The sequence below is a fragment of the Taudactylus pleione genome, unplaced genomic scaffold (assembly GCF_031769625.1).
Source record: "Taudactylus pleione unplaced genomic scaffold, aTauple2 ptg000071l, whole genome shotgun sequence".
Classification (NCBI taxonomy): domain Eukaryota; kingdom Metazoa; phylum Chordata; class Amphibia; order Anura; family Myobatrachidae; genus Taudactylus; species Taudactylus pleione.
In genome coordinates, this window is record NW_028284473.1 from 210,404 (window position 1) to 237,864 (window position 27,461).

The 27,461-nt window shown below is 46.5% G+C and overlaps 1 protein-coding gene across 23 annotated transcripts in view; it reads right to left on the minus strand.

The window, feature by feature from the left end:
- OBSCN (obscurin, cytoskeletal calmodulin and titin-interacting RhoGEF) overlaps positions 1-27,461 on the minus strand; it is a 646,947-nt gene that overhangs the window by 47,643 nt on the left and 571,843 nt on the right. For all 23 annotated transcript variants that reach the window (XM_088467488.1, XM_088467486.1, XM_088467498.1 and 20 more), the window contains 7 exons: positions 25,297-25,409; positions 23,232-23,400; positions 12,760-12,841; positions 11,450-11,650; positions 11,076-11,136; positions 7,062-7,139; positions 3,352-3,524 (listed from right to left, as the gene is read on the minus strand). In XM_088467488.1, coding sequence (XP_088323614.1) covers positions 3,352-3,524; positions 7,062-7,139; positions 11,076-11,136; positions 11,450-11,650; positions 12,760-12,841; positions 23,232-23,400; positions 25,297-25,409 — 877 coding nt within the window. The remainder of the gene's footprint in view (positions 1-3,351; positions 3,525-7,061; positions 7,140-11,075; positions 11,137-11,449; positions 11,651-12,759; positions 12,842-23,231; positions 23,401-25,296; positions 25,410-27,461) is intronic.

The window sequence follows — 27,461 nt, forward strand, 5'->3', positions numbered from 1 at the left end:
CGTTATCTACCTGTAATGCTGCAGGCACCTTCTGTACCTCGTTATCTACCTGTAATGCTGCAGGCTCTCTCTGTACCCCGTTATCTACCTGTAACGCTGCAGGCACCTTCTATACCCCGTTATCTACCTGTAATGCTGCAGGCACTTTCTGTACCCCGTTATCTACCTGTAATGCTGCAGGCACTCTCTGTACCCCGTTATCTACATGTAGTGCTGCAGGCACCTTCTGTACCCCGTTATCTACCTGTAATGCTGCAGGCACCCTATGTACCCCGTTATCTACCTGTAACGCTGCAGGCACCCTCTATACCCCGTTATCTACCTGTAACGCTGCAGGCACCTTCTGTACCCCGTTATCTACCTGTAACGCTGCAGGCACCTTCTGTACCCCGTTATCTACCTGTAACACTGCAGGCACCCTATGTACCCCGTTATCTACCTGTAATGCTGCAGGCACCCTCTGTACCCCGTTATCTACCTGTAATGCTGCAGGCACCTTCTGTACCCCGTTATCTACCTGTAACGCTGCAGACACCTTCTGTACCCCGTTATCTACCTGTAACGCTGCAGGCACCTTCTGTACCCCGTTATCTACCTGTAACGCTGCAGGCACCCTATGTACCCCGTTATCTACCTGTAACGCTGCAGGCACCCTATGTACCCCGTTATCTACCTGTAACGCTGCAGGCACCTTCTGTACCCCGTTATCTACCTGTAATGCTGCAGGCACCCTATGTACCCCATTATCTACCTGTAATGCTGCAGGCACCTTCTGTACCCCGTTATCTACCTGTAATGCTGCAGGCACCTTCTGTACCCCGTTATCTACCTGTAATGCTGCAGGCACCTTCTGTACCCCGTTATCTACCTGTCATGCTGCAGGCACCCTCTATACCCCATTATCTACCTGTAATGCTGCAGGCACCTTCTGTACCCCGTTATCTACCTGTAACGCTGCAGGCACCCTATGTACCCCGTTATCTACCTGTAACGCTGCAGGCACCTTCTGTAGCCCGTTATCTACCTGTAACGCTGCAGGCACCCTATGTACCCCGTTATCTACCTGTAACGCTGCAGGCACCTTCTGTATCCCGTTATCTACCTGTAACACTGCAGGCACCCTATGTACCCCGTTATCTACCTGTAATGCTGCAGGCACCCTATGTACCCCATTATCTACCTGTAATGCTGCAGGCACCTTCTGTACCCCGTTATCTACCTGTAATGCTGCAGGCACCTTCTGTACCCCGTTATCTACCTGTAATGCTGCAGGCACCTTCTGTACCCCGTTATCTACCTGTAACGCTGCAGGCACCTTCTGTACCTCATTATCTACCTGTAACGCTGCTGGCACCTTCTATACCCCATTATCTACATGTAATGCTGCAGGCACTCTCTGTACCCCGTTATCTACCTGTAATGCTGCAGGCACCTTCTGTACCCCGTTATCTACCTGTAATGCTGCAGGCACCTTCTGTACCCCTTTAACTACCTGTAATGCTGCAGGCACCTTCTGTACCCCGTTATCTTCCTGTAATGCTGCAGGCACCTTCTGTACCCCGTTATCTACCTATAACGCTGCAGGCACCTTCTGTATCCCGTTATCTACCTGTAACGCTGCAGGCACCCTATGTACCCCGTTATCTACCTGTAACGCTGCAGGCACCTTCTGTATCCCGTTATCTACCTGTAACACTGCAGGCACCCTATGTACCCCGTTATCTACCTGTAATGCTGCAGGCACCCTCTGTACCCCGTTATCTACCTGTAATGCTGCAGGCACCTTCTGTACCCCGTTATCTACCTGTAAAAATCTCAACATGAAAAAAAAACTTCCTGTACTTTGGAACAAGTGCAGATGCTCCCATGCAGCTACTACCCCCCCGGTCTGCCCAACTCCTCCCATCGGATGTTGCTTCTCTTCTGACACTACAACTGGGCCTGAATGTCCATGCACGGTTACCTGGAAAAGGGGGTATATCTGAGCAACGCAAGCATCTGTCACTAGTGAGTTACTTTACTCCCATCAACCGGGGCAATCATTACACAGGTCGGGTACAGGTACAAAGAGGGTGTGGCCACACATGGGGGGGGGTAGGGAATGGCCTTGGACTCCATCTGGTCGGACCACTGTGCTGAAAGGTGCATGGGTAGACCATGTTGGGAGCATGGCTTGTGCTTCTACCCAAAGATAGGGCCCGACAGGCAGGCCTGGCCCCTACCCTTGGCACCCCTGCCAATGATTATATTAAAATGCATTAGAGTAAGTTGGGCTTCTCAGAGCCAGCAGCGAGCCTAGGCTGCTTAATGTATGATCCGGCTAAGGTTCTAAGAAGTTCCTTCTGCTCATTTCTACCCCTCTCTGCATCCCACCCTACATAGTGATAATGGGTGCAGGGTGCGTGGTGTCTAGTAGTGCCCCCCCCACCTCCCTGCGACATACACCCTGCACCAATGATATAACTGCCAGTATGTCTGCGTGCAGATCCTCCCTAATAGTGCTTCCATTGGCACCATCTCTCCACAATGGATCTGGAAACCTATTAATTACACATTCACATGTATGGGAAAAGCACAGGAGAGGATTCAGGGCTCAGCCGTTAGATAAGCAGAACACTGCGCGAACTCCGTCCATAGCTAAAATTTCCATTTTGGGCTGAGTTCACCATTAAGCATTACAGACATATATTAGTCACTACCGACAGATATATTTGGACATAAACACAAAGACAAATGATTCCAAGTTATAGAATAACAAAGGCTAATAATTAGTATTATAGCGATCGGTTTCACTCTAACGCTGTACTGGAAATAGTGACTCAGAGCTCGGCGAAGGCGGAAGAACAGCTGGGATGTAGCAAATAACGTTATAAAAGATCAACAATACACTTTAATATATAGACTCTTCTTGCTATTAAACTGCCTAAAGACTAAGATAAAATAAAGTCCAAACCCACACACAGTAGTATGTAAAATATGTGATCTGTCACATATTCCATCACATGTGAATAGCCACAAAAGCTAAAATACAAGTTGGCTCATATAAATGAGTTACTAACTAATATCATTCAGAAAAGTAAATCTAATAATTTCAGGAATTTATCAGAGCTGGAAATAAAGGCGGCACCGCTGAGATTGTGAGGGCAGTGTTTTCCCCGATGCAGAACACTCTTCCTGTCTTTGGCATCATCTTTTTGCACAAAATGGATGAGAACAGAACCGTGTTACCCGTACGTAACAAATGCTTGTTCTGCCACTGTAACTCTTTTATACAATGCAGCTTGTCTGACGGACTTAATGGTCTTTCCTATAAAACCCAACTATTTACACACAAAGTATATTCCTAGTTACCAGATATCGGACGCTTTAGACACAGGCGCCTGGCAGGCGATTTCCGGGGACACGAACTCTGGAGACCCGTACTTGCTGTACTGGAATTCTGATGCTATTATTTTCTGGGCAAATCCAAAGTCGCACAGTTTGATCTCCTCTTTATCGGAGCCGACCATTAGTATATTTGATGGCTGTGGAGATGGGAGAGAGCTGTCACTTATCGATCTTTCCGTAAAGACGCTGGTGACACACAATATGTGATGGCAAAGGCACAATGAGGCCTACTTATTATCCCCGCACCCCTTAAACATCTGATGTCATGACATCGGGAGCATGACATCATTACGGCCTGCGGAGGCGATGCTCCGGCAGCACCACAGCTGTGATCATGGCTGTATGGTGCCGTTCCAGGCACCCTGATAGCCAGAAGCAAGTGCCGGGGGGGCGGCGCGGTGACAGAACCCTGGCCCAGATGTATCAACGAGTGATATTCTTGTTCTCACTCATTACTAATCTTAAGTGGTGCTCCAACCAATCAGCTCCTAGCTGTCATGTGTTTGAAAAATGACAGTTAGGAGCGGATTGGTTGGAGCATCATTTAAAATTATTAACGAGTAATAACAATAATATCTCTCATTGATCCAACTGGGCCTCTGTGCGGCAGCACCGGGCGCTCACCCCTGAGAAAAGAGACAGAGTCAGCTCCACTGGGGCAGGGACTGATGTGAATGACTGAAATACTCTCTGTAAAACGCTGCGTGATACGTGTGCGCTACATAAGTAACTGTCTATAAATAATGTTAATAAATGGGGGAGGAGCTTTGACAACAGCGCTGGCAGTTTGACAACAGCCAGCCTTAGTTGGAGCGTGGATCTGGATGATGGAAGCCTGTGGGTATGTGTCAGCTCAGGTAATGCCGCACTGATGGTAAAACTTTGCATTTTATCTTATTTTAATGATCTCTGTCCAAAATAAAGTTTTTAGTGTAGGGTTGCCCTGTAATCGAGCAGCCGGTGAATAGTTTTTGTTCTTTTTTAGAAGTGAGTTTTAAAAGAGATGTTGCTCATAGCAACCCAGGGTTCGCAAAATACGCGCTATAGCATGTTTTTACGCGATATAGGGAGTTGAGGACCTTGAGGAGTTGAGGAGAATTTTAAAAACTCAGCGGGACCCGCTGTGTGGGGCTATGCTGGGTGCAGCAGCCTATCACCGCCGGCGGCATCTTTTCAACCAATAGCCGCCGGCGTCTCCTCAGTCACCGCCCTGTGGCGTCCCCTCTCCCAATCTCTTGGTACAGTATATCAGACATCAGCCAGCCCACCGCGCTCCGACCCAGACTGTCTGGCCACGCCCACCGCCTGGGAGCAGCAGCAGCGAGGCAGCATCTTCTTCCCCCATTCCCACTGTTCCCAGGTCAGACTCGAAGTGACGTCGTCAGAGCGGCTGAACAAAAGTGCAATAGTGAGCGCTGCACGGCCGCCGCCGGGAGACGCACCCAGGGCCGGCAGGTGTGTTTGGGGGGCCATGTGTTTGGGGTGCCTGCACCTGGGGAGGGGTAGTTGCCGGGCAGCTGTCCATACACGCAATGTGTGCCTCTGCATCAGCCCCCCAGCCCCAAATGTGTGCCTCTGTCCAGTGCCCCAGCCCCCAATGTGTGCCTCTGTCCAGTGCCCCAGCCCCCAATGTGTGCCTCTGTCCAGTGCCCCAGCCCCCAATGTGTGCCTCTGTCCAGTGCCCCAGCCCCCAATGTGTGCCTCTGTCCAGTGCCCCAGCCCCCAATGTGTGCCTCTGTCCAGTGCCCCAGCCCCCAATGTGTGCCTCTGTCCAGTGCCCCAGCCCCCAATGTGTGCCTCTGTCCAGTGCCCCAGCCCCCAATGTGTGCCTCTGTCCAGTGCCCCAGCCCCCAATGTGTGCCTCTGTCCAGTGCCCCAGCCCCCAATGTGTGCCTCTGTCCAGTGCCCCAGCCCCCAATGTGTGCCTCTGCCCACCCTCCCCATATGACCCAGAGATGTGACATCACGTACCTGCATTCCGCCTCCAGTTACAGTGGTACAGTGACACAGCACTACAGGTAACAGGGCAATGAAGTTGAATCAATGTGTTTATATTTTTTCCTGTGGGGCAAATGTGTTTATAATTTTTTTATCCTATTGGGGCCAATGGTTGTATCTTTGTATCCCATCTGGGCCAATGTGTGGGTGTTTCTTCATGTGGGGCAAATGTGTTGTTTCTTTTCTACTGGGGCCAATTTGGTGTTTATTTTCCTACCGGGGCCAATGTGTGTGTGTGTGTTTTTTTTCTCACCGGGGCCAATGTCATCTGCTACATGCTTCATGAGATTTAGATGGGACCCAGAAAATGTCAGGTAGGACCCCGATTTTTTTTAAAGTGAGGGGTCCCTGGGACCCACATTTTTTTTGGCTCACCGCAATCACTGCAACCAAACAGATTCTACTTAACATTTAACTAGCACCTCCTAGAAGATAATAGGTAGAATCTGATTGGTTGCTATGGGCAACATCTCTTCTAAAACTCACGTCTAGAAACTCTCACTTTAGTAAATTTACCCCTGGAGTTTTGGGTAATGAGACCCTGAAACATCATTTTTGCTTTGTAACATTTTGTATGTAGATTAATTAGTGAGATTTAATTATGTGCTTCATAGAACTTAGGGCCTGATTCAGACCCGCTCGCGAACGCTATGCGCTCGCAAGCGGGTCTGAGTGAGAAATTCACTCGCTCTGGCTGTCGATGTTGATCGACAGCTCGCCCTGTTTTGTAGGCGGGGAGGGGGGGGGGTGGCTGGGTAAACGGAGGCGTTCCTGAAGGACCACTAGCCATTTGTGGGCTGCCCTACTGACATCACTCGTGATGTCAGTAGTGAGCTTCCTGCTCTATTAGAGCCGGAAGGTCACTGGGGCTTGCGGGAACAAGGGTCTCGTCGCAAGCCCGATGGTCGTGATAATCGTGACCATCACCTGGCCACCTGCTAAAGCTGTGGGTGGCCTGGAGGCTGCCCCAAAAAACAAAAGAGGCCACCCTGATTCAGAGCGAGCGCTCACAGAGAGCGTCCGGCTCTGAATCAGGCCCTTATTGCGGTTTTACATGAACATTACAAGAGGATGAGTGCTGCTGAGTACATGTCAGAACATAGGGTCTCATTCAGACCCGATGCGCTCGCAACCGGGTCGATGGTCCCCACAGAGCATGCACATGATGTAGCCGGCTACGTCGTGCGCATGCACGAGACCCGACTAGCGACGGGCGCTCCGTCACTAGGGGTCTCATAGCAGATGGGGCGAGCTGTCGATGTTGAGTGACAGCTCGCCCCATTTGCTGGGCGGGCCGGGGGCGTGCCCGGCCAAACGGAGGCGTTCCAGTCGGAACGCTTGCCGTTTGGGGGCGGCCCCACTGACATCATTGATGATGTCAGTGGGGAACTTCCTGCTCAAACAGAGCAGGAAGTTCCCTGGGGCTTACAAGAGCCCAGACCCAACCTTAGGGTCTGGTCGTAAGCCCCGATGGTGATGACCATCGCGACCATCAACCTGGTCGGTCGTTAAGCTGTGGGTGGTAACCCACAGCTTAACGATCGACAAGGAGGCGGCCGTTCAGGATGCAAGCGGCCGCCCTGATTCAGTGCGACCGCTTGCATCTAACGACCGCGTCTGAATGAGGTCCATAGAGCCGACAATAATAACTGATATAATACTGGTCTATAATATACCTTAATATCCAAATGAAGGATGTTCTTGTTATGAAGATAAGCGATGGCTTCAAGCAGTTGCCTGATGTACAGCTTAACCTACAGATCACAGAATAAGAAAAATCTGTTATTTAAACATTGATTATGTATCTTACATTTGTAACTACGGATTGCAATACTGTGTACGCACACTGGGCCTGATTCAGAGCCGGACGCTATTTGCGCTCGCTCGTTCAGAAAAAGGGGCCGGCTATTTAAATTGAGCGCTCGCTCTTTGCGGTCTGTTGACGCCTCTATGTCTGAGCGAGCGAATGAAACATGCGCTCGCTATTTTGTAAAGACGCCCCCTGGCCGCTCGCATCCTACGTCATCTCCGCTATTTATTTGATTAATCGAGTACATTGAAAGGCGTCTGAACTGCTCGCAGTGCTTGTGGTAGGATTTTCCTACCGCAATCATGCGAACAGTTCAGGCTAAGAGACAACCAAGTGACGTGGTCGATGACGCTGTTTTGTTAATTATGCACACCCTTAAAACGCCCGTTTTGACCGTTTGGCACGCCTGCGTTCGGATCACCACTCCCCGTTTTCAAGCACCTTCCCCTGTTACCACCCACAAACGCCTCATCCTGTCACTCAAATTAGCAGGCACTCGCTATTTTGCGAGCGCTCGATTTCCGACCGCAATGACTGGTTGGCGCATGCGCATTACGACCCATACGCATGCACAGATGTGCGAACATCGCTCGGAGCAAACGAGCGGCCGCTTACAAGCGGCTCTGAATCAGGCCCACAGTTCATCTGCAATAGCAAGCCAAACCACTGCGATCGCAATGTAATCTCAGCACCACAAAAGGACGCCCACTTTACCATACGCACATCTGTAATACTGCAGAATAGCAAAACCATCGGTACAATCGAGTACCATCGGACCCATACGCACACTTGCACAAGCTCTGATCTTACTCAGGAATTGCTACAAGCCACGCACGATATGAGACCTCACACTGCATAGGGCATCGCCGTGGCTAATTCATTCATGCCCCCTGCAACGGCGTGCAAACACACTGGCACGCCTGCGTATCCCCGAACACCACCCCGTCACCACCCAGAAACAGTGCTTCCTGTCAATCACTCTGCGAGGGGTCTGCGTAGCCTCTGCGATCGCAGTCCCTGATCTGAATAGCTAGTTCACGCAAGCGCAGAACGCAACAATCAGCCGATTGCGTGCGTATTACCAACTGCGTTCCCTGCAGAATGAGGCCCCGTGTCTATGAAGCAATTTCCCTCCAGGTGTTGTTTAATAATGTAATTTACATTTCAGTAAGTTCAAGTTCTCTGTAATTAAAGTAGTGAAAAAATAGACAATATTTGCTGATGTTTAATGGAATTAGTTTAGTAGTTAGCAGTGAATATTGGAGAAAGGGGACCCCATCCAAATTTGTCTTAGACCCTTGTTAAGGTTTACGTTCCATATAACCCAATGCCAGGAAACCCTCAGGAATCCTCTGCACCCCCCAATCAGGAGCAGTCTCTTATCCATGATAGGCTGAGCGGTGTAAGAGACCACTAATGATTGGCTTCCTGGCTATGAATTAGGGGGGCTCATCGAAGATTATCTCGTCTAGTCTAGAGTGCTACTCATAGGCGCTCCATTCAGTTCATAGGGTTTTCTTTATATCCCCATATGAATTACGGTGGAATAAGAGATGATGATTTTAGGTAAATATTTATTAAGGACACAACAGAGGGCCTGATTCAGACCCGCTCGCAAGCGCGTCGATGGCGGGGTACGGCACGCGCCGCGCGCAAGCCCCGGAGTGAGAGAGAATTTCTCTCGCTCCGGGGCTCACTACAAAAGGGGCGGCTGTCGATGTTGATCAACAGCTCGCCCGGTTTTGGAGGCGGGGAGGGGGGGTGGCTACACAAACGGAGGCGTTCCCGAAGGAACGCCTGCCGTCGAGTGTGGGAGGCACCACTGACATCACCAGTGATGTCAGTGGAGAGCTTCCTGCTCGAGACCACAAGGGTCTCGTCGCAAGCCCCGATGGTCGCGACCATCACCTGGCCGCTCGCAAAAGCTGTGGGTTGTCACCCACAGCTTAGCGAGCGGCCAGGGGGCCGCAACAAAAAACCTCAAAAAAACGCCCTGATCCAGAGCGAGCGCTCTTCAAGAGTGTCCGGCTCTGAATCAGGCCCAGAGCCCTCAGACCGGGACTGTCCTGTCTAAATCAGGACAGTTGGGAGGTGCGGAATACTGGTGTTCCTGGTGCATAATGCTGGCGTTTTAGGTGTGTAATACTGGTGTTCCTGGTGCGTAATGCTGGCGTTCCAGGTGTGTAATACTGGTGTTCCTAGTGCATAATACTGGTGTTCTAGGTGTGTAATACTGGTGTTCCTGGTGCGTAATGCTGGCGTTCCAGGTGTGTAATACTGGTGTTCCTAGTGCGTAATACTGGCGTTCTAGGTGCATAATAATGGCGTTCTAGGTGTGTAATACTGGCATTCTAGGTGTGTATTACTGGCATTCTAGGTGTGTAATACTGGCATTCTAGGTGTGTAATACTGGCGTTCTAGGTGTGTATTACTGGCATTCTAGGTGCGTAATACTGGCGTTCTAGGTGTGTAATACTGGTGTTCTAGGTGTGTAATACTGGCATTCTAGGTGTGTAATACTGTCATTTTAGGTGTGTAATACTGGCATTCTAGGTGCGTAATACTGGCATTTTAGGTGTGTAATACTGGCATTCTAGGTGTGTAATACTGGCATTTTAGGTGTGTAATACTGGCATTCTAGGTGCGTAATACTGGCATTTTAGGTGCGCAATACTGGCATTTTAGGTGTGTATTACTGGCATTTTAGGTGTGTAATACTGGCATTCTAGGTGTGTAATACTGGCACTTTAGGTGTGTAATACTGGCACTTTAGGCGTGTAATACTGGCACTTTAGGTGCGTAATACTGGCATTTTAGGTGTGTATTACTGGCATTCTAGGTGTGTATTACTGGCATTTTAGGTGTGTAATACTGGCACTTTAGGTGTGTAATACTGGCATTTTAGGTGCGTAATACTGGCATTTTAGGTGTGTAATACTGGCATTTTAGGTGTGTATTACTGACATTCTAGGTGTGTAATACTGGCATTTTAGGTGTGTATTACTGACATTCTAGGTGTGTAATACTGGCATTTTAGGTGTGTAATACTGGCATTCTAGGTGTGTAATACTGGCATTCTAGGTGTGTAATACTGGCATTTTAGGTGTGTAATACTGGCACTTTAGGTGTGTAATACTGGCATTCTAGGTGTGTAATACTGGCACTTTAGGTGTGTAATACTGGCACTTTAGGTGCGTAATACTGGCATTTTAGGTGTGTATTACTGGCATTCTAGGTGTGTATTACTGGCATTTTAGGTGTGTAATACTGGCACTTTAGGTGCGTAATACTGGCATTTTAGGTGCGTAATACTGGCATTTTAGGTGTGTAATACTGGCATTTTAGGTGTGTATTACTGACATTCTAGGTGTGTAATACTGGCATTTTAGGTGTGTATTACTGACATTCTAGGTGTGTAATACTGGCATTTTAGGTGTGTAATACTGGCATTCTAGGTGTGTAATACTGGCATTCTAGGTGTGTAATACTGGCATTTTAGGTGTGTAATACTGGCACTTTAGGTGTGTAATACTGGCATTTTAGGTGCGTAATACTGGCACTTTAGGTGTGTAATACTGGCATTTTAGGTGCGTAATACTGGCACTTTAGGTGCGTAATACTGGCATTTTAGGTGTGTAATACTGGCATTTTAGGTGTGTAATACTGGCATTTTAGGTGTGTAATACTGGCATTCTAGGTGTGTAATACTGGCATTTTAGGTGTGTAATACTGGCATTTTAGGTGTGTAATACTGGCATTCTAGGTGTGTAATACTGGCATTTTAGGTGTGTAATACTGGCACTTTAGGTGTGTAATACTGGCATTTTAGGTGTGTAATACTGGCATTTTAGGTGTGTAATACTGGAATTATATTCCTAACCTCTTTCTCTGTAAATGTATGTTTCCGGTACAGGCGATCCAGGAGTTCCTCCCCGCAGCAACTTGTTTAATTAAGGATAATAATGTCTGGCACAATACATTGCAGGCTATGCAGATTAGGTGAAACAATCACACATTAACATAAGAAATTCTGTGGGAGCTTTACAGGGAGTATAAGAACCCTGAAAGGATTCTCTAAAATAAAAATCTAAATCATGCAAATGTCTTTATTTTACATTTTTTAAGATACATTTTCTTTATAATTGGCGCTTTATAAATAAAATGTGATCTTGGCCTATAGAATGCAATGACAGCAGTGCTGGGTCGTTACTGTGTGATAAACTCTTTATACCGCTGGGTCACAGCAAAGGATACAGTTCCAAAATGAGAATCAAGGTTTTTTTTGTTTCAAAGGCATCAAGCAGTTGGGTGACCCGGCTATGTGACACTTCCGATAAGATATCCCGTTCGCGGTGCGCCTGCTGGCGAGTCTTGCTTGTCAGCGGAATGAATTTGGCAGCGCATGTTGCCCCATTTCCTTTATGCACCACGCGTTTCACAAATCCAAAACAGCCCCTGTACATAGGAGAACAAGAGGGTTATCGTTATGAAATGTAACAAAATGAAGTAGAGAAAGTCTCTTTGTGTCTCTATGCCATAATGTGCCAACATTTCCTGAGGGTTACCTCTAAACCTGACCGCTCGGTGGGGCATATTTAACAAAGTGCTACTTGTTGAAATCACTGACCTGTGGCGTATTTTGACACAGGATTTTAAGCTGTATTTTTTTTTCTTATAGACAAAGGCCCTGATTCAGAGCCGGACGCTCTGACAGAGCACTCACTCTGAATCAGGGCCGTCCCTCTTGATTTTTAGAGCGGCCTCCTGGCCGCTCGTATAGCTGTGGTTGACCACCCACAGCTATAGCGAGCGGCCAAAATGATGGTCGCGATGGTCAAGACCATCGGGCTTGCGACGAGACGCTTGTGGTAGGGTCTCGTTGTTGCAAGCCCTGGAGTGCTTTTGGCTCTATCAGAGCAGAAAGTACTCCCACTGACATCACTGGTGATGTCAGTGGGGCCGGCCCCAGATGGTAGGTGTCCACATGGGAACGCCTCCGTCTGGCCAGCCACGCCCCCGGCACGCCCACCAAAGGGGGCGTGCTGTCACTCACCATCGACAGCATGCCCCCTTTGTGGTAAGACCCATAGCGACGGCTTGCCCGTCGCTATCCGGGTTTCACGCATGCGCATGATGGAGCCGGGTCAATCGTGCGCACTGGCCTAACATCGACCCGCATGCGAGCGCTTAGCGCTCGCAAGCGGGTCTGAATGAGGCCCAAAATCCGGTGTTTTGGGTTGAAAAATAGATATCTGTGAAGTTTAAACATTTGGACTAATGACAGAATAGGAGATTGATCCCTTTTTGAATTGCAGATAAACAATAAGTTTATGGGGTAAATATTAATTAAGGAACTGTCGGCCATCACTGAAATATTGATCTATGTAGACATAGTTCATGTAAGGACCATATATGGCCCGTGCACCAGTGACACTGTAACACACATTTCTAGGAAACTCAACTTGTTCTTAGTGTGATTTATACAAAAACCAGGTGATTATCGCAGTCAGAATAGTGACAATAAAGATCTACGTGGGCTGCGAGAACATTAATATTCCTCCTACCTCCCAATCTCTTCTTTAATCTCAAAGAAAGATTTGAGTTTCCGCCTTTTATGCAGCATCTTTGTGTCTTGTTCTTTCTCATCTGTAAGTAAAAGAAGGCTGATGTCACCTGTCACACAATAGAGAACCCCCCCCCCCCCCCGTGTTCTCCGGGAGACGACAGTCACCCACGTCTGAGTCCCAGATCTGCTTGTACAACTATTATACGATAGACACTTTCAGCGTTTCCTCTGAGGACAAAATGTATTGAGGAGGACACAATGTAACGCTGAGGACACAATGTAACGCTGAGGACACAATGTAACGCTGAGGATACAATGTAGTGCTGAGGAAACAATGTAACGCTGAGGACACAATGTAACTCTGAGGAAACAATGTAACGCTGAGGAAACAATGTAACACTGAGGAGACAATGTAATGTAGGGGATACAATGTAACGCTGAGGAAACAATGTAACGCTGAGGACACAATGTAACTCTGAGGACACAATGTAACTCTGAGGAAACAATGTAACGCTGAGGACACAATGTAACGCTGAGGAAACAATGTAACGCTGAGGACACAATGTAACGCTGAGGACATAATGTAACGCTGAGGATACAATGTAACGCTGAGGAAACAATGTAACACTGAGGAGACAATGTAACGCTGAGGAGACAATGTAACGCTGAGGAGACAATGTAACGCTGAGGAAACAATGTAACGCTGAGGACACAATGTAACGCTGAGGAAACAATGTAACGCTGAGGACACAATGTAACTCTGAGGAAACAATGTAACGCTGAGGACACAATGTAACGCTGAGGAAACAATGTAACGCTGAGGACACAATGTAACGCTGAGGACATAATGTAACGCTGAGGATACAATGTAACACTGAGGATACAATGTAACGCTGAGGATACAATGTAACGCTGAGGAAACTGTAATGCTGAGGATATGTAACGCTGAGGACATAATGTAACGCTGAGGACACAATGTAACGCTGGGGGCACAATGTAACGCTGAGGATACAATGTAGTGCTGAGGAAACAATGTAACGCTGAGGACACAATGTAACACTGAGGAGACAATGTAACATAGAGGATACAATGTAACGCTGAGGAAACAATGTAACGCTGAGGACACAATGTAACGCTGAGGAAACAATGTAACACTGAGGAGACAATGTAACACTGAGGAGACAATGTAACGCTGAGGAAACAATGTAACGCTGAGGACACAATGTAACTCTGAGGACACAATGTAACGCTGAGGAAACAATGTAACACTGAGGAGACAATGTAACACTGAGGAGACAATGTAACACTGAGGAGACAATGTAACGCTGAGGACACAATGTAACGCTGAGGAAACAATGTAACGCTGAGGACACAATGTAACGCTGAGGAAACAATGTAACGCTGAGGACACAATGTAACTCTGAGGAAACAATGTAACGCTGAGGACACAATGTAACGCTGAGGAAACAATGTAACGCTGAGGACACAATGTAACGCTGAGGACATAATGTAACGCTGAGGATACAATGTAACACTGAGGATACAATGTAACGCTGAGGATACAATGTAACGCTGAGGAAACTGTAATGCTGAGGATATGTAACGCTGAGGACATAATGTAACGCTGAGGACACAATGTAACGCTGGGGGCACAATGTAACGCTGAGGATACAATGTAGTGCTGAGGAAACAATGTAACGCTGAGGACACAATGTAACACTGAGGAGACAATGTAACATAGAGGATACAATGTAACGCTGAGGAAACAATGTAACGCTGAGGACACAATGTAACGCTGAGGAAACAATGTAACACTGAGGAGACAATGTAACACTGAGGAGACAATGTAACGCTGAGGAAACAATGTAACGCTGAGGACACAATGTAACTCTGAGGACACAATGTAACGCTGAGGAAACAATGTAACACTGAGGAGACAATGTAACACTGAGGAGACAATGTAACACTGAGGAGACAATGTAACGCTGAGGAAACAATGTAACGCTGAGGACACAATGTAACGCTGAGGAGACAATGTAACGCTGAGGACACAATGTAACTCTGAGGACACAATGTAAAACTGAGGAAACAATGTAATGCTGAGGATACAATGTAACGCTGAGGATACAATGTAACGCTGAGGAAACTGTAATGCTGAGGATATGTAACGCTGAGGACATAATGTAACGCTGAGGGCACAATGTAATGCTGGGGGCACAATGTAACGCTGAGGACACAATGTAACGCTGAGGACACAATGTAACGCTGAGGACACAATGTAACGCTGAGGAAACAATGTAACGCTGAGGAAACAATGTAACACTGAGGAGACAATGTAACGTAGAGGATACAATGTAACGCTGAGGACACAATGTAACGCTGAGGATACAATGTAGTGCTGAGGAAACAATGTAACGCTGAGGACACAATGTAACTCTGAGGAAACAATGTAACGCTGAGGAAACAATGTAACACTGAGGAGACAATGTAACGCTGAGGAGACAATGTAACGCTGAGGACACAATGTAACGCTGAGGACACAATGTAACGCTGAGGACACAATGTAACTCTGAGGAAACAATGTAACGCTGAGGACATAATGTAACGCTGAGGATACAATGTAACGCTGAGGATACAATGTAACGCTGAGGAAACTGTAATGCTGAGGATATGTAACGCTGAGGACATAATGTAACGCTGAGGACACAATGTAACGCTGGGGGCACAATGTAACGCTGAGGATACAATGTAGTGCTGAGGAAACAATGTAACGCTGAGGACACAATGTAACACTGAGGAGACAATGTAACGTAGAGGATACAATGTAACGCTGAGGAAACAATGTAACGCTGAGGACACAATGTAACGCTGAGGAAACAATGTAACACTGAGGAGACAATGTAACACTGAGGAGACAATGTAACGCTGAGGAAACAATGTAACGCTGAGGACACAATGTAACTCTGAGGACACAATGTAACGCTGAGGAAACAATGTAACGCTGAGGAGACAATGTAACGCTGAGGAGACAATGTAACGCTGAGGACACAATGTAACTCTGAGGACACAATGTAAAACTGAGGAAACAATGTAATGCTGAGGATACAATGTAACGCTGAGGACACAATGTAACGCTGAGGAAACAATGTAACGCTGAGGAAACAATGTAACACTGAGGAGACAATGTAACACTGAGGAGACAATGTAACGCTGAGGAGACAATGTAACGCTGAGGACACAATGTAACGCTGAGGACACAATGTAACGCTGAGGACACAATGTAACTCTGAGGAAACAATGTAACGCTGAGGACATAATGTAACGCTGAGGATACAATGTAACACTGAGGAAACAATGTAACACTGAGGAGACAATGTAACGTAGAGGATACAATGTAACGCTGAGGACACAATGTAACGCTGAGGATACAATGTAGTGCTGAGGAAACAATGTAACGCTGAGGACACAATGTAACTCTGAGGAAACAATGTAACGCTGAGGAAACAATGTAACACTGAGGAGACAATGTAACGCTGAGGAGACAATGTAACGCTGAGGAGACAATGTAACGCTGAGGACACAATGTAACGCTGAGGACACAATGTAACTCTGAGGAAACAATGTAATGCTGAGGACGTAATGTAACGCTGAGGACACAATGTAACGCTGAGGACACAATGTAACGCTGAGGAAACAATGTAACGCTGAGGACACAATGTAACGCTGAGGAAACAATGTAACACTGAGGAGACAATGTAACGTAGAGGATACAATGTAACGCTGAGGACACAATGTAACGCTGAGGATACAATGTAGTGCTGAGGAAACAATGTAACGCTGAGGACACAATGTAACTCTGAGGAAACAATGTAACGCTGAGGAAACAATGTAACACTGAGGAGACAATGTAACGCTGAGGAGACAATGTAACGCTGAGGAGACAATGTAACGCTGAGGACACAATGTAACGCTGAGGACACAATGTAACGCTGAGGACACAATGTAACTCTGAGGAAACAATGTAACGCTGAGGACATAATGTAACGCTGAGGATACAATGTAACGCTGAGGATACAATGTAACGCTGAGGAAACTGTAATGCTGAGGATATGTAACGCTGAGGACATAATGTAACGCTGAGGACACAATGTAACGCTGGGGGCACAATGTAACGCTGAGGATACAATGTAGTGCTGAGGAAACAATGTAACGCTGAGGACACAATGTAACACTGAGGAGACAATGTAACATAGAGGATACAATGTAACGCTGAGGAAACAATGTAACGCTGAGGACACAATGTAACGCTGAGGAAACAATGTAACACTGAGGAGACAATGTAACACTGAGGAGACAATGTAACGCTGAGGAAACAATGTAACGCTGAGGACACAATGTAACTCTGAGGACACAATGTAACGCTGAGGAAACAATGTAACGCTGAGGAGACAATGTAACGCTGAGGAGACAATGTAACGCTGAGGACACAATGTAACTCTGAGGACACAATGTAAAACTGAGGAAACAATGTAATGCTGAGGATACAATGTAACGCTGAGGATACAATGTAACGCTGAGGAAACTGTAATGCTGAGGATATGTAACGCTGAGGACATAATGTAACGCTGGGGGCACAATGTAATGCTGGGGGCACAATGTAACGCTGAGGACACAATGTAACGCTGAGGACACAATGTAACGCTGAGGACACAATGTAACTCTGAGGAAACAATGTAACGCTGAGGACATAATGTAACGCTGAGGATACAATGTAACGCTGAGGATACAATGTAACGCTGAGGAAACTGTAATGCTGAGGATATGTAACGCTGAGGACATAATGTAACGCTGAGGACACAATGTAACGCTGGGGGCACAATGTAACGCTGAGGATACAATGTAGTGCTGAGGAAACAATGTAACGCTGAGGACACAATGTAACACTGAGGAGACAATGTAACATAGAGGATACAATGTAACGCTGAGGAAACAATGTAACGCTGAGGACACAATGTAACGCTGAGGAAACAATGTAACACTGAGGAGACAATGTAACACTGAGGAGACAATGTAACGCTGAGGAAACAATGTAACGCTGAGGACACAATGTAACTCTGAGGACACAATGTAACGCTGAGGAAACAATGTAACGCTGAGGAGACAATGTAACGCTGAGGAGACAATGTAACGCTGAGGACACAATGTAACTCTGAGGACACAATGTAAAACTGAGGAAACAATGTAATGCTGAGGATACAATGTAACGCTGAGGATACAATGTAACGCTGAGGAAACTGTAATGCTGAGGATATGTAACGCTGAGGACATAATGTAACGCTGGGGGCACAATGTAATGCTGGGGGCACAATGTAACGCTGAGGACACAATGTAACGCTGAGGACACAATGTAACGCTGAGGACACAATGTAACGCTGAGGAAACAATGTAACGCTGAGGAAACAATGTAACACTGAGGAGACAATGTAACGTAGAGGATACAATGTAACGCTGAGGACACAATGTAACGCTGAGGATACAATGTAGTGCTGAGGAAACAATGTAACGCTGAGGACACAATGTAACTCTGAGGAAACAATGTAACGCTGAGGAAACAATGTAACACTGAGGAGACAATGTAACGCTGAGGAGACAATGTAACGCTGAGGAGACAATGTAACGCTGAGGACACAATGTAACGCTGAGGACACAATGTAACGCTGAGGACACAATGTAACTCTGAGGAAACAATGTAACGCTGAGGACATAATGTAACGCTGAGGATACAATGTAACGCTGAGGATACAATGTAACGCTGAGGAAACTGTAATGCTGAGGATATGTAACGCTGAGGACATAATGTAACGCTGAGGACACAATGTAACGCTGGGGGCACAATGTAACGCTGAGGATACAATGTAGTGCTGAGGAAACAATGTAACGCTGAGGACACAATGTAACACTGAGGAGACAATGTAACATAGAGGATACAATGTAACGCTGAGGAAACAATGTAACGCTGAGGACACAATGTAACGCTGAGGAAACAATGTAACACTGAGGAGACAATGTAACACTGACGAGACAATGTAACGCTGAGGAAACAATGTAACGCTGAGGACACAATGTAACTCTGAGGACACAATGTAACGCTGAGGAAACAATGTAACGCTGAGGAGACAATGTAACGCTGAGGACACAATGTAACTCTGAGGACACAATGTAAAACTGAGGACACAATGTAATGCTGAGGATACAATGTAACGCTGAGGATACAATGTAACGCTGAGGAAACTGTAATGCTGAGGATATGTAACGCTGAGGACATAATGTAACGCTGGGGGCACAATGTAATGCTGGGGGCACAATGTAACGCTGAGGACACAATGTAACGCTGAGGACACAATGTAACGCTGAGGACACAATGTAATGCTGAGGACACAATGTAACGCTGAGGACACAATGTAACGCCGAGGATACAATGCAACGCTGAGGATATGTAATCCTTAATGTACAATGTAACGCTGAGGATATGTAATGCTTGGGGTACAATGTAACGCTGAGGATACAATGTAACGCTGAGGATATGTAACGCTTAGGGTACAATGTAATGCTGAGGATATGTAACACTTAGGGTACAATGTAACGCTGAGGATATGTAACGCTTAGGGTACAATGTAACCCTGAGGATATGTAATGCTTAGGGTACAATATAATGCTGAGGATACAATGTAACGCTGAGGATATGTAATGCTTAATGTACATTGTAACACTGAGGATATGTAACGCTGACGATATGCAACGCTTAGGGTACAATGTAATGCTGAGGATACAATGTAATGCTAAGGATACAATGTAACGCTGAGGACACAATGTAACGCTGAGGACACAATGTAACGCTGAGGATACAATGTAACGCTGAGGACACAATGTAACGCTGAGGACACAATGTAACGCTGAGGACACAATGTAACACTGAGGATACAATGTAACGCTGAGGATACAATGTAACGCTGAGGATACAATGTAACGCTGAGGACACAATGTAATGCTGAGGATACAATGTAACGTTGAGGACACAATGTAACGCTGAGGATACAATGTAACGTTGAGGACACAATGTAACGCTGAGGACACATTGTAACGCTGAGGACACAATGTAACGCTGAGGACATAATGTAACGCTGAGGACACAATATAACGCTGAGGATACAATGTAACGCTGAGGATATGTAATGCTGAGGACACAATGTAAAGCTGAGGATATGTAATGCTAAGGGTACAATGTAATGCTGAGGATACAATGTAACGTTGAGGACACAATGTAACGCTGAGGATACAATGTAACGCTGAGGAAACAATGTAACACTGAGGAGACAATGTATCGTAGAGGATACAATGTAACGCTGAGGAAACAATGTAACGCTGAGGACACAATGTAACTCTGAGGACACAATGTAACGCTGAGGAAACAATGTAACGCTGAGGAGACAATGTAACGCTGAGGAGACAATGTAACGCAGAGGAGACAATGTAACGCTGAGGAGACAATGTAAAACTGAGGAAACAATGTAATGCTGAGGATACAATGTAACGCTGAGGATACAATGTAACACTGAGGAAACTGTAATGCTGAGGATATGTAACGCTGAGGACATAATGTAACGCTGAGGACACAATGTAACGCTGGGGGCACAATGTAACGCTGAGGACACAATGTAACGCTGAGGACACAATGTAACGCAGAGGATACAATGCAACGCTGAGGATATGTAATCCTTAATGTACAATGTAACGCTGAGGATATGTAATGCTTGGGGTACAATGTAACGCTGAGGATACAATGTAACGCTGAGGATATGTAACGCTTAGGGTACAATGTAACGCTGAGGATATGTAACACTTAGGGTACAATGTAACGCTGAGGATATGTAACGCTTAGGGTACAATGTAACCCTGAGGATATGTAATGCTTAGGGTACAATGTAATGCTGAGGATACAATGTAACGCTGAGGATATGTAATGCTTAATGTACATTGTAACACTGAGGATATGTAACGCTTAGGGTACAATGTAACGCTGAGGACACAATGTAATGCTGAAGATACAATGTAACGCTGACGATATGCAACGCTTAGGGTACAATGTAATGCTGAGGATACAATGTAATGCTAAGGATACAATGTAACGCTGAGGACACAATGTAACGCTGAGGACACAATGTAACGCTGAGGACACAATGTAACGCTGAGGACACAATGTAACGCTGAGGATACAATGTAACGCTGAGGACACAATGTAACGCTGAGGACACAATGTAACGCTGAGGACACAATGTAACGCTGAGGATACAATGTAACGCTGAGGATACAATGTAACGCTGAGGATACAATGTAATGCTGAGGACACAATGTAATGCTGAGGATACAATGTAACGCTGAGGATACAATGTAACGCTGAGGATACAATGTAACGCTGAGGACACAATGTAACGCTGAGGACATAATGTAACGCTGAGGACACAATATAACGCTGAGGATACAATGTAACGCTGAGGATATGTAATGCTGAGGACACAATGTAAAGCTGAGGATATGTAATGCTAAGGGTACAATGTAATGCTGAGGACACAATGTAACACCGAGGATATGCAATGCTTAGGGCACAATGTAACACTGAGGACACAATGTAATGCTGAGGTCACAATGTAACGCTGAGGACACTGTAATGCTGAGGATATGCAATGCTTAGGATACAATGTAACGCTGAGGACACAATGTAACGCTGAGGACACAATGTAACGCTGAAGACACAATGTAACGCTGAGGACACAATGTAACGCTGAGGACACAATGTAACGCTGAGGATACAATGTAATGCTGAGGATACAATGTAACGCTGAGGATACAATGTAATGCTGAGGACACAATGTAATGCTGAGGATACAATGTAACGTTGAGGACACAATGTAACGCTGAGGATACAATGTAACGCTGAGGACACAATGTAACGCTGAGGACACAATGTAACGCTGAGGACACAATGTAACGTTGAGGACATAATGTAACGCTGAGGACACAATATAACGCTGAGGATACAATGTAACGCTGAGGATATGTAATGCTGAGGACACAATGTAAAGCTGAGGATATGTAATGCTAAGGGTACAATGTAATGCTGAGGACACAATGTAACACCGAGGATATGCAATGCTTAGGGCACAATGTAACACTGAGGACACAATGTAATGCTGAGGTCACAATGTAACGCTGAGGACACTGTAATGCTGAGGATATGCAATGCTTAGGATACAATGTAACGTTGAGGATACACTGTAACGCTGAGGACACAATGTAACGCTGAAGACACAATGTAACGCTGAGGACACAATGTAATGCTGATGACACAATATAACGCTGAGGACACAATGTAATGCTGAGGACACAATGTAACGCTGAGGACACAATATAACGCTGAGGACACAATGTAACGCTGAGGACACACTGTAACGCTGAGGACACAATGCAACGCTGAGGACACAATGCAACGCTGAGGACACAATGTAACGCTGAGGACATGTAACGCTGAGGATACAATGTAACGCTGAGGACATAATGTAAAGCTGAGGATATGTAACGCTGAGGACACAATGTAACACTGAGGATACAATGTAACGCTGGGGACACAATGTAACACTGAGGACACAATGTAAAGCTGAGGATATGTAACGCTAAGGGTACAATGTAACGCTGAGGACACAATGTAACACCGAGGATATGCAATGCTTAGGGTACAATGTAACGCTGTGGATACAATGTAAGAATGACAGGGCCGGCTCCAGGGGTCTGAGCACCCTGTGTCGGCTCTGAACAGGGCGCCCTTACATCGGCCGAAAATGGCGACGTGGCCTAATTAACATAGGTCACGCCCCTATGTGAAGTTATTTGTAGGAGTGCCCTTACTAGCTGGAGGCAGAGGCAGAAAGCCTGTCAGTACACCATTGCTATCTGCTGCAAACAGGCTCAGTCGCCCCCAGCTTGCTCAGGGTCATGTGGTCTGACCAATCACGTTTTCAGTTACACCATAGCAACAGGAACTAACTCGGTGGCCAGAATAATTGACCACTCAATGCAGGGGCGTTTCAAGAGAGTAGGGGGCTCGGTGCAGTCTCTATCCGGGGCCCCCTCCTCTCTCTCCAGCAGCCGGTTGTGCACTGAGCGCAGCACCGCACCGGTAGACTCTGGGCTAGACACTGGCAACGAAGTGGTAGGTATTAAAAATATGGGTGCAGGGTGAGCGGTGTGGGCTCCTCCTGGGCCCAGGGGCCTGAACCCATTATAGAAACGCCCCTGTAACATATCAATGTCTCCACTTCTAGAAAGTTTATAAATAAGGTGAAATTTAGCTTCTCACCAGTACCAGAGAGAGCTCAGCATTATATACTTATTGCCCCAGTGTCTCCAGATAGTTACCCTCATGCATAATGAGCTCAGCCTTGCAGGAGACCTCCCCACCGCTGTTGCTGGCAGTACAGGTGTACACGCCGCCATCGCCGCGCTTTGTGCTCCGTAACACGAGGGAATATTTTCTGTCCTCCTTCACCATCTGGACTCTGTCACTTTCCGTCAGCGGGCTGTTGTCCTGCAAAAGGAAGAAGGCGGAATCTTTATACGGCAGACGAGACTGTAGAGCAAAGAGAACACCATGAGGTGCCCCTATAAGTGTACGCTGTTACCTTGTTACATCATGATCACGCCATGGAAGAACTAAGGCCCAGATATATCAGTGAGTGATTTTCTTGTTATCCCTCGTTACCAATCTTAATGGGGCTCCAACCAATCAGCTCCTAACTGTCATTTTTCAAGCACATGATACTTAGGAGCTGAGTACAAGAATATCACTCTTTGATAAATCTGGACCTAAGGGTCACTAACTAGAGTACATGTAGGCATGCACAGGGCTGGCGTTACCGCTAGGTGAACCCAAGCAGCTGCTGAATTTAGGGGACTCCTAAAACACTGTGGGGTCTATTGACTATGCTGTGTTAGGAGATAAAGTGAACGGTGATAAAGTACCAGCCAATCAGCTCCTAACTGCCATGTCACAGGCTGTGTTTGAAAAATGACAGTTAGGAGCTGATTGGCTGGTACCTTATCACCGTTCACTTTATCTCCTAACACAAGCTTAGTAAATAGACCCCTGAATGAGCCAGACACTGACATGAAGAGACAGCAGCTGGCAACTCCCTACATGCGATGCTACCAGCTGCTGGTGCTACTCCATGCTGGTAATTGGTGGGTAGTGTGGTGCTATGATGACCCAGTTCCACACTACCACAGAGAGAAGATGACACCCTGCCCACACTCCGCACAGGGTAGGTCAGCGTCTGGGGAGGGGTGGGGAGTATGTATAGTACAGAGCACAGTTACCAGCCACAGCCCTGTAGGGCATAATTCCTGTACGCTGTCGCTTTGGTGCCCCTTAAAGGGTCATAATTAAATTGTACAGTATGTCTCCATCTTGCACCTAAAATGCTGCCCTTTGGGGCCTCATGTACATCATATTTCAGTGGTAAAGATCTGGTATATTGTCACATACATTATATCTCATTGTTGTGTTACTGCCTATACATTCTGATTTCCTGTACAAGGTGCATTTGTATGACCTAAAGCCCCCCTCACTGACATCACTGGACATGGCCTGATCTGTAGGTCTAAGAACAAGAAAAAATTAACTTGTTTGGGGTGTTAGAAGTACCCCCTAACTGTGGAATCTCCATACTTTGAAGCTCATTTTAAATATCTTGACCAGGCAATGGTCAGTGGAGGCTCACTTTATATCGAGCAATGGTCAGTGGAGGTTCACCTAATACCGGGCAATGGTCAGTGGAGGCTCACCTTATACCAGGCAATGGTCAGTGGAGGCTCACCTTATACCGGGCAATGGTCAGTGGAGGCTCACTTTATATCGAGCAATGGTCAGTGGAGGTTGACCTTATACCAGGCAATGATCAGTGGAGGCTCACCTTATACCGGGCAATGGTCAGTGGAGGCTCACCTTATACCGGGCAATGGTCAGTGGAGGCTCACCTTATACCGGGCAATGCTCAGTGGAGGCTCACCTTATACTGGGCAATGGTCAGTGGTGGCTCACCTTATACCGGGCAATGGTCAGTGGAGGCTCACCTTATACCAGGCAATGGTCAGTGGAGGCTCACCTTATACCAGGCAATGGTCAGTGGTGGCTCACCTTATACCAGGCAATGGTCAGTGGAGGTTCACCTTATACCGGGCAATGGTCAGTGGAGGCTCACCTTATACCAGGCAATGATCAGTGGAGGCTCACCTTATACCAGGCAATGGTCAGTGGAGGCTCACCTTATACCAGGCAATGGTCATTGGAAGCTCACCTTATACCAGGCAATGGTCAGTGGAAGCTCGCCTTATATCAGGCAATGGTCAGTGGAGGCTCACCTTATACCGGGCAATGATCAGTGGAGGCTCACCTTATACCATGCAATGGTCAGTGGAGGCTCACCTTATACCAGGCAATGGTCAGTGGAGGGCTCCCATCTATCACCGCATCAAACTGAGCTGTCTCTCCGCAATGAACTATGACATCTTCTATGGTCACCTGCATATATGGGGGTCCTGTAATCAGACAGAGTATGTAAAGAGACACTGTATACACAGGCTACAGGCATTATCATGTGGCAGTAATTACCGGCGGTCTCCCTGATGTCATGCACTCTCTGCACCTATCCTGTCCTTGTTTTATCATCTGTAATCTGTCAGTAATCTCCTTGTATCTGCTTACATACTGTACACCCAGGATGGGCACTGCATGCATACTGTACACCCAGGATGGGCACTGCATATATATATATATATATATATTATATACGGGCACTGCATACATAACCCCAAAATGGGCACTGCATATATATACCCAGGATGGGTACTGTATACATACTGTACACCCAGGATGGTCACTGCATACATACTGAACACCCAGGATGGGCACTGCATACATACTGTACACCCAGGATGGGCACTGCATACATACTGTACACCCAGGACGGGTACTGTATACATACTGTACACTCAGGACGGGCACTGCATACATACTGTACACCCAGTATGGGCACTGCATACATACTAGTACACCCAGGACGGGCACTGCATACATACTGTACACCCAGGATGGGCTCTGCTTACATACTGTACACCCAGGACGGGCACTGCATACATACTGTACACCCAGGACGAGCACTGCATACATACTGTACACCCAGGATGGGCACTGCATACATACTGTACACCCAGGACGGGCACTGCTTACATACTAGTACACCCAGGACGGGCACTGCATACATATTGTACACCCAGGACGGGCACTGCATACATACTGTACACCCAGGATGGGCACTGCATACATAACCCCAAAATGGGCATTGCATACATAACCCCAGGACGGGCACTGCATATATATACCCAGGACGGGTAGTGTATATATAACCCCAGGACGGGCACTGCATACATACTGTACACCCAGGACGGGCACTGCATACATAACCCCAAAATGGGCACCGCATACATAACCCCAGGACGGGCACTGCATATATATACCTAGGACGGGCACTGCATACATAACCCCAGGACGGGCACTGCATACATTTTAGTGAATTTACCCCTAGGTCACAGATCACATGCCTGGCACAGTGTTATTGTTAGTGTCTAAAGTAGACGACACTACAGAAATCATATAATGAAATTCCATTAGTACCCGGCTGTTAAATACTGGAAGAAGCACTCTGGTATATTGAAATCGTTTTAATCAATAATTCATTACATCAACCTTGACATTATGTAGACATTTTGTTTTCTTTATTTCAGGAACATTTATATGTATATATATTTGTTACATAATTTATCATAAGTGCTCATGCTTTTAGCATAGTTTAGTATCAATGTGTTGTTCATACTAAAAACCTTCCTCTGCTGCTCCTGATGTGTCGCGATCTATGAAGGGGTTTTGCATATATCAACTTTAACGATCTCTCCACCCCCATACATGGTGTCCCTTTCCTACATGTGTATTATACGGGTAAAAGCTGTTTTTAAAAAATATCCAAAAAGATACATTATAAGCCAATTCCGAAGAGCGCACATTTAAGTATAAAAAGAGGGCCCATGTCCCCAAATGGGTGTATACTGAGAGGGCCCATGTCCCCAAATGGTGTATACTAAGAGGGCCCATATCACCAAATGGGTGTATATTGAGAGGGCCCATGTCTCCATATGGTGTATACTAAGAGGGCCCATATCACCAAATGGGTGTATATTGAGAGGGCCCATGTCTCCATATAGGTGTATACTAAGAGGGTCCATGTCACCAAATGGGTGTATACTGAGAGGGCCCATGTCCCCATATGGTGTATACTAAGAGGGCCCATATCACCAAATGGGTGTATATTGAGAGGGCCCATGTCTCCATATAGGTATATACTAAGAGGGTCCATGTCACCAAATGGGTGTATACTGAGAGGGCCCATGTCACAAAATGGGTGTATACTGAAAGGGCCCATGTCACCAAATGGGTGTATACTAAGAGGGCCCATGTCCCCATATGTGTGTATTCTGAGAAGGCCAATGTTACCCGTATGGGTGTATACTGAGAGGGTCCATGTCCCCATGTGGGTG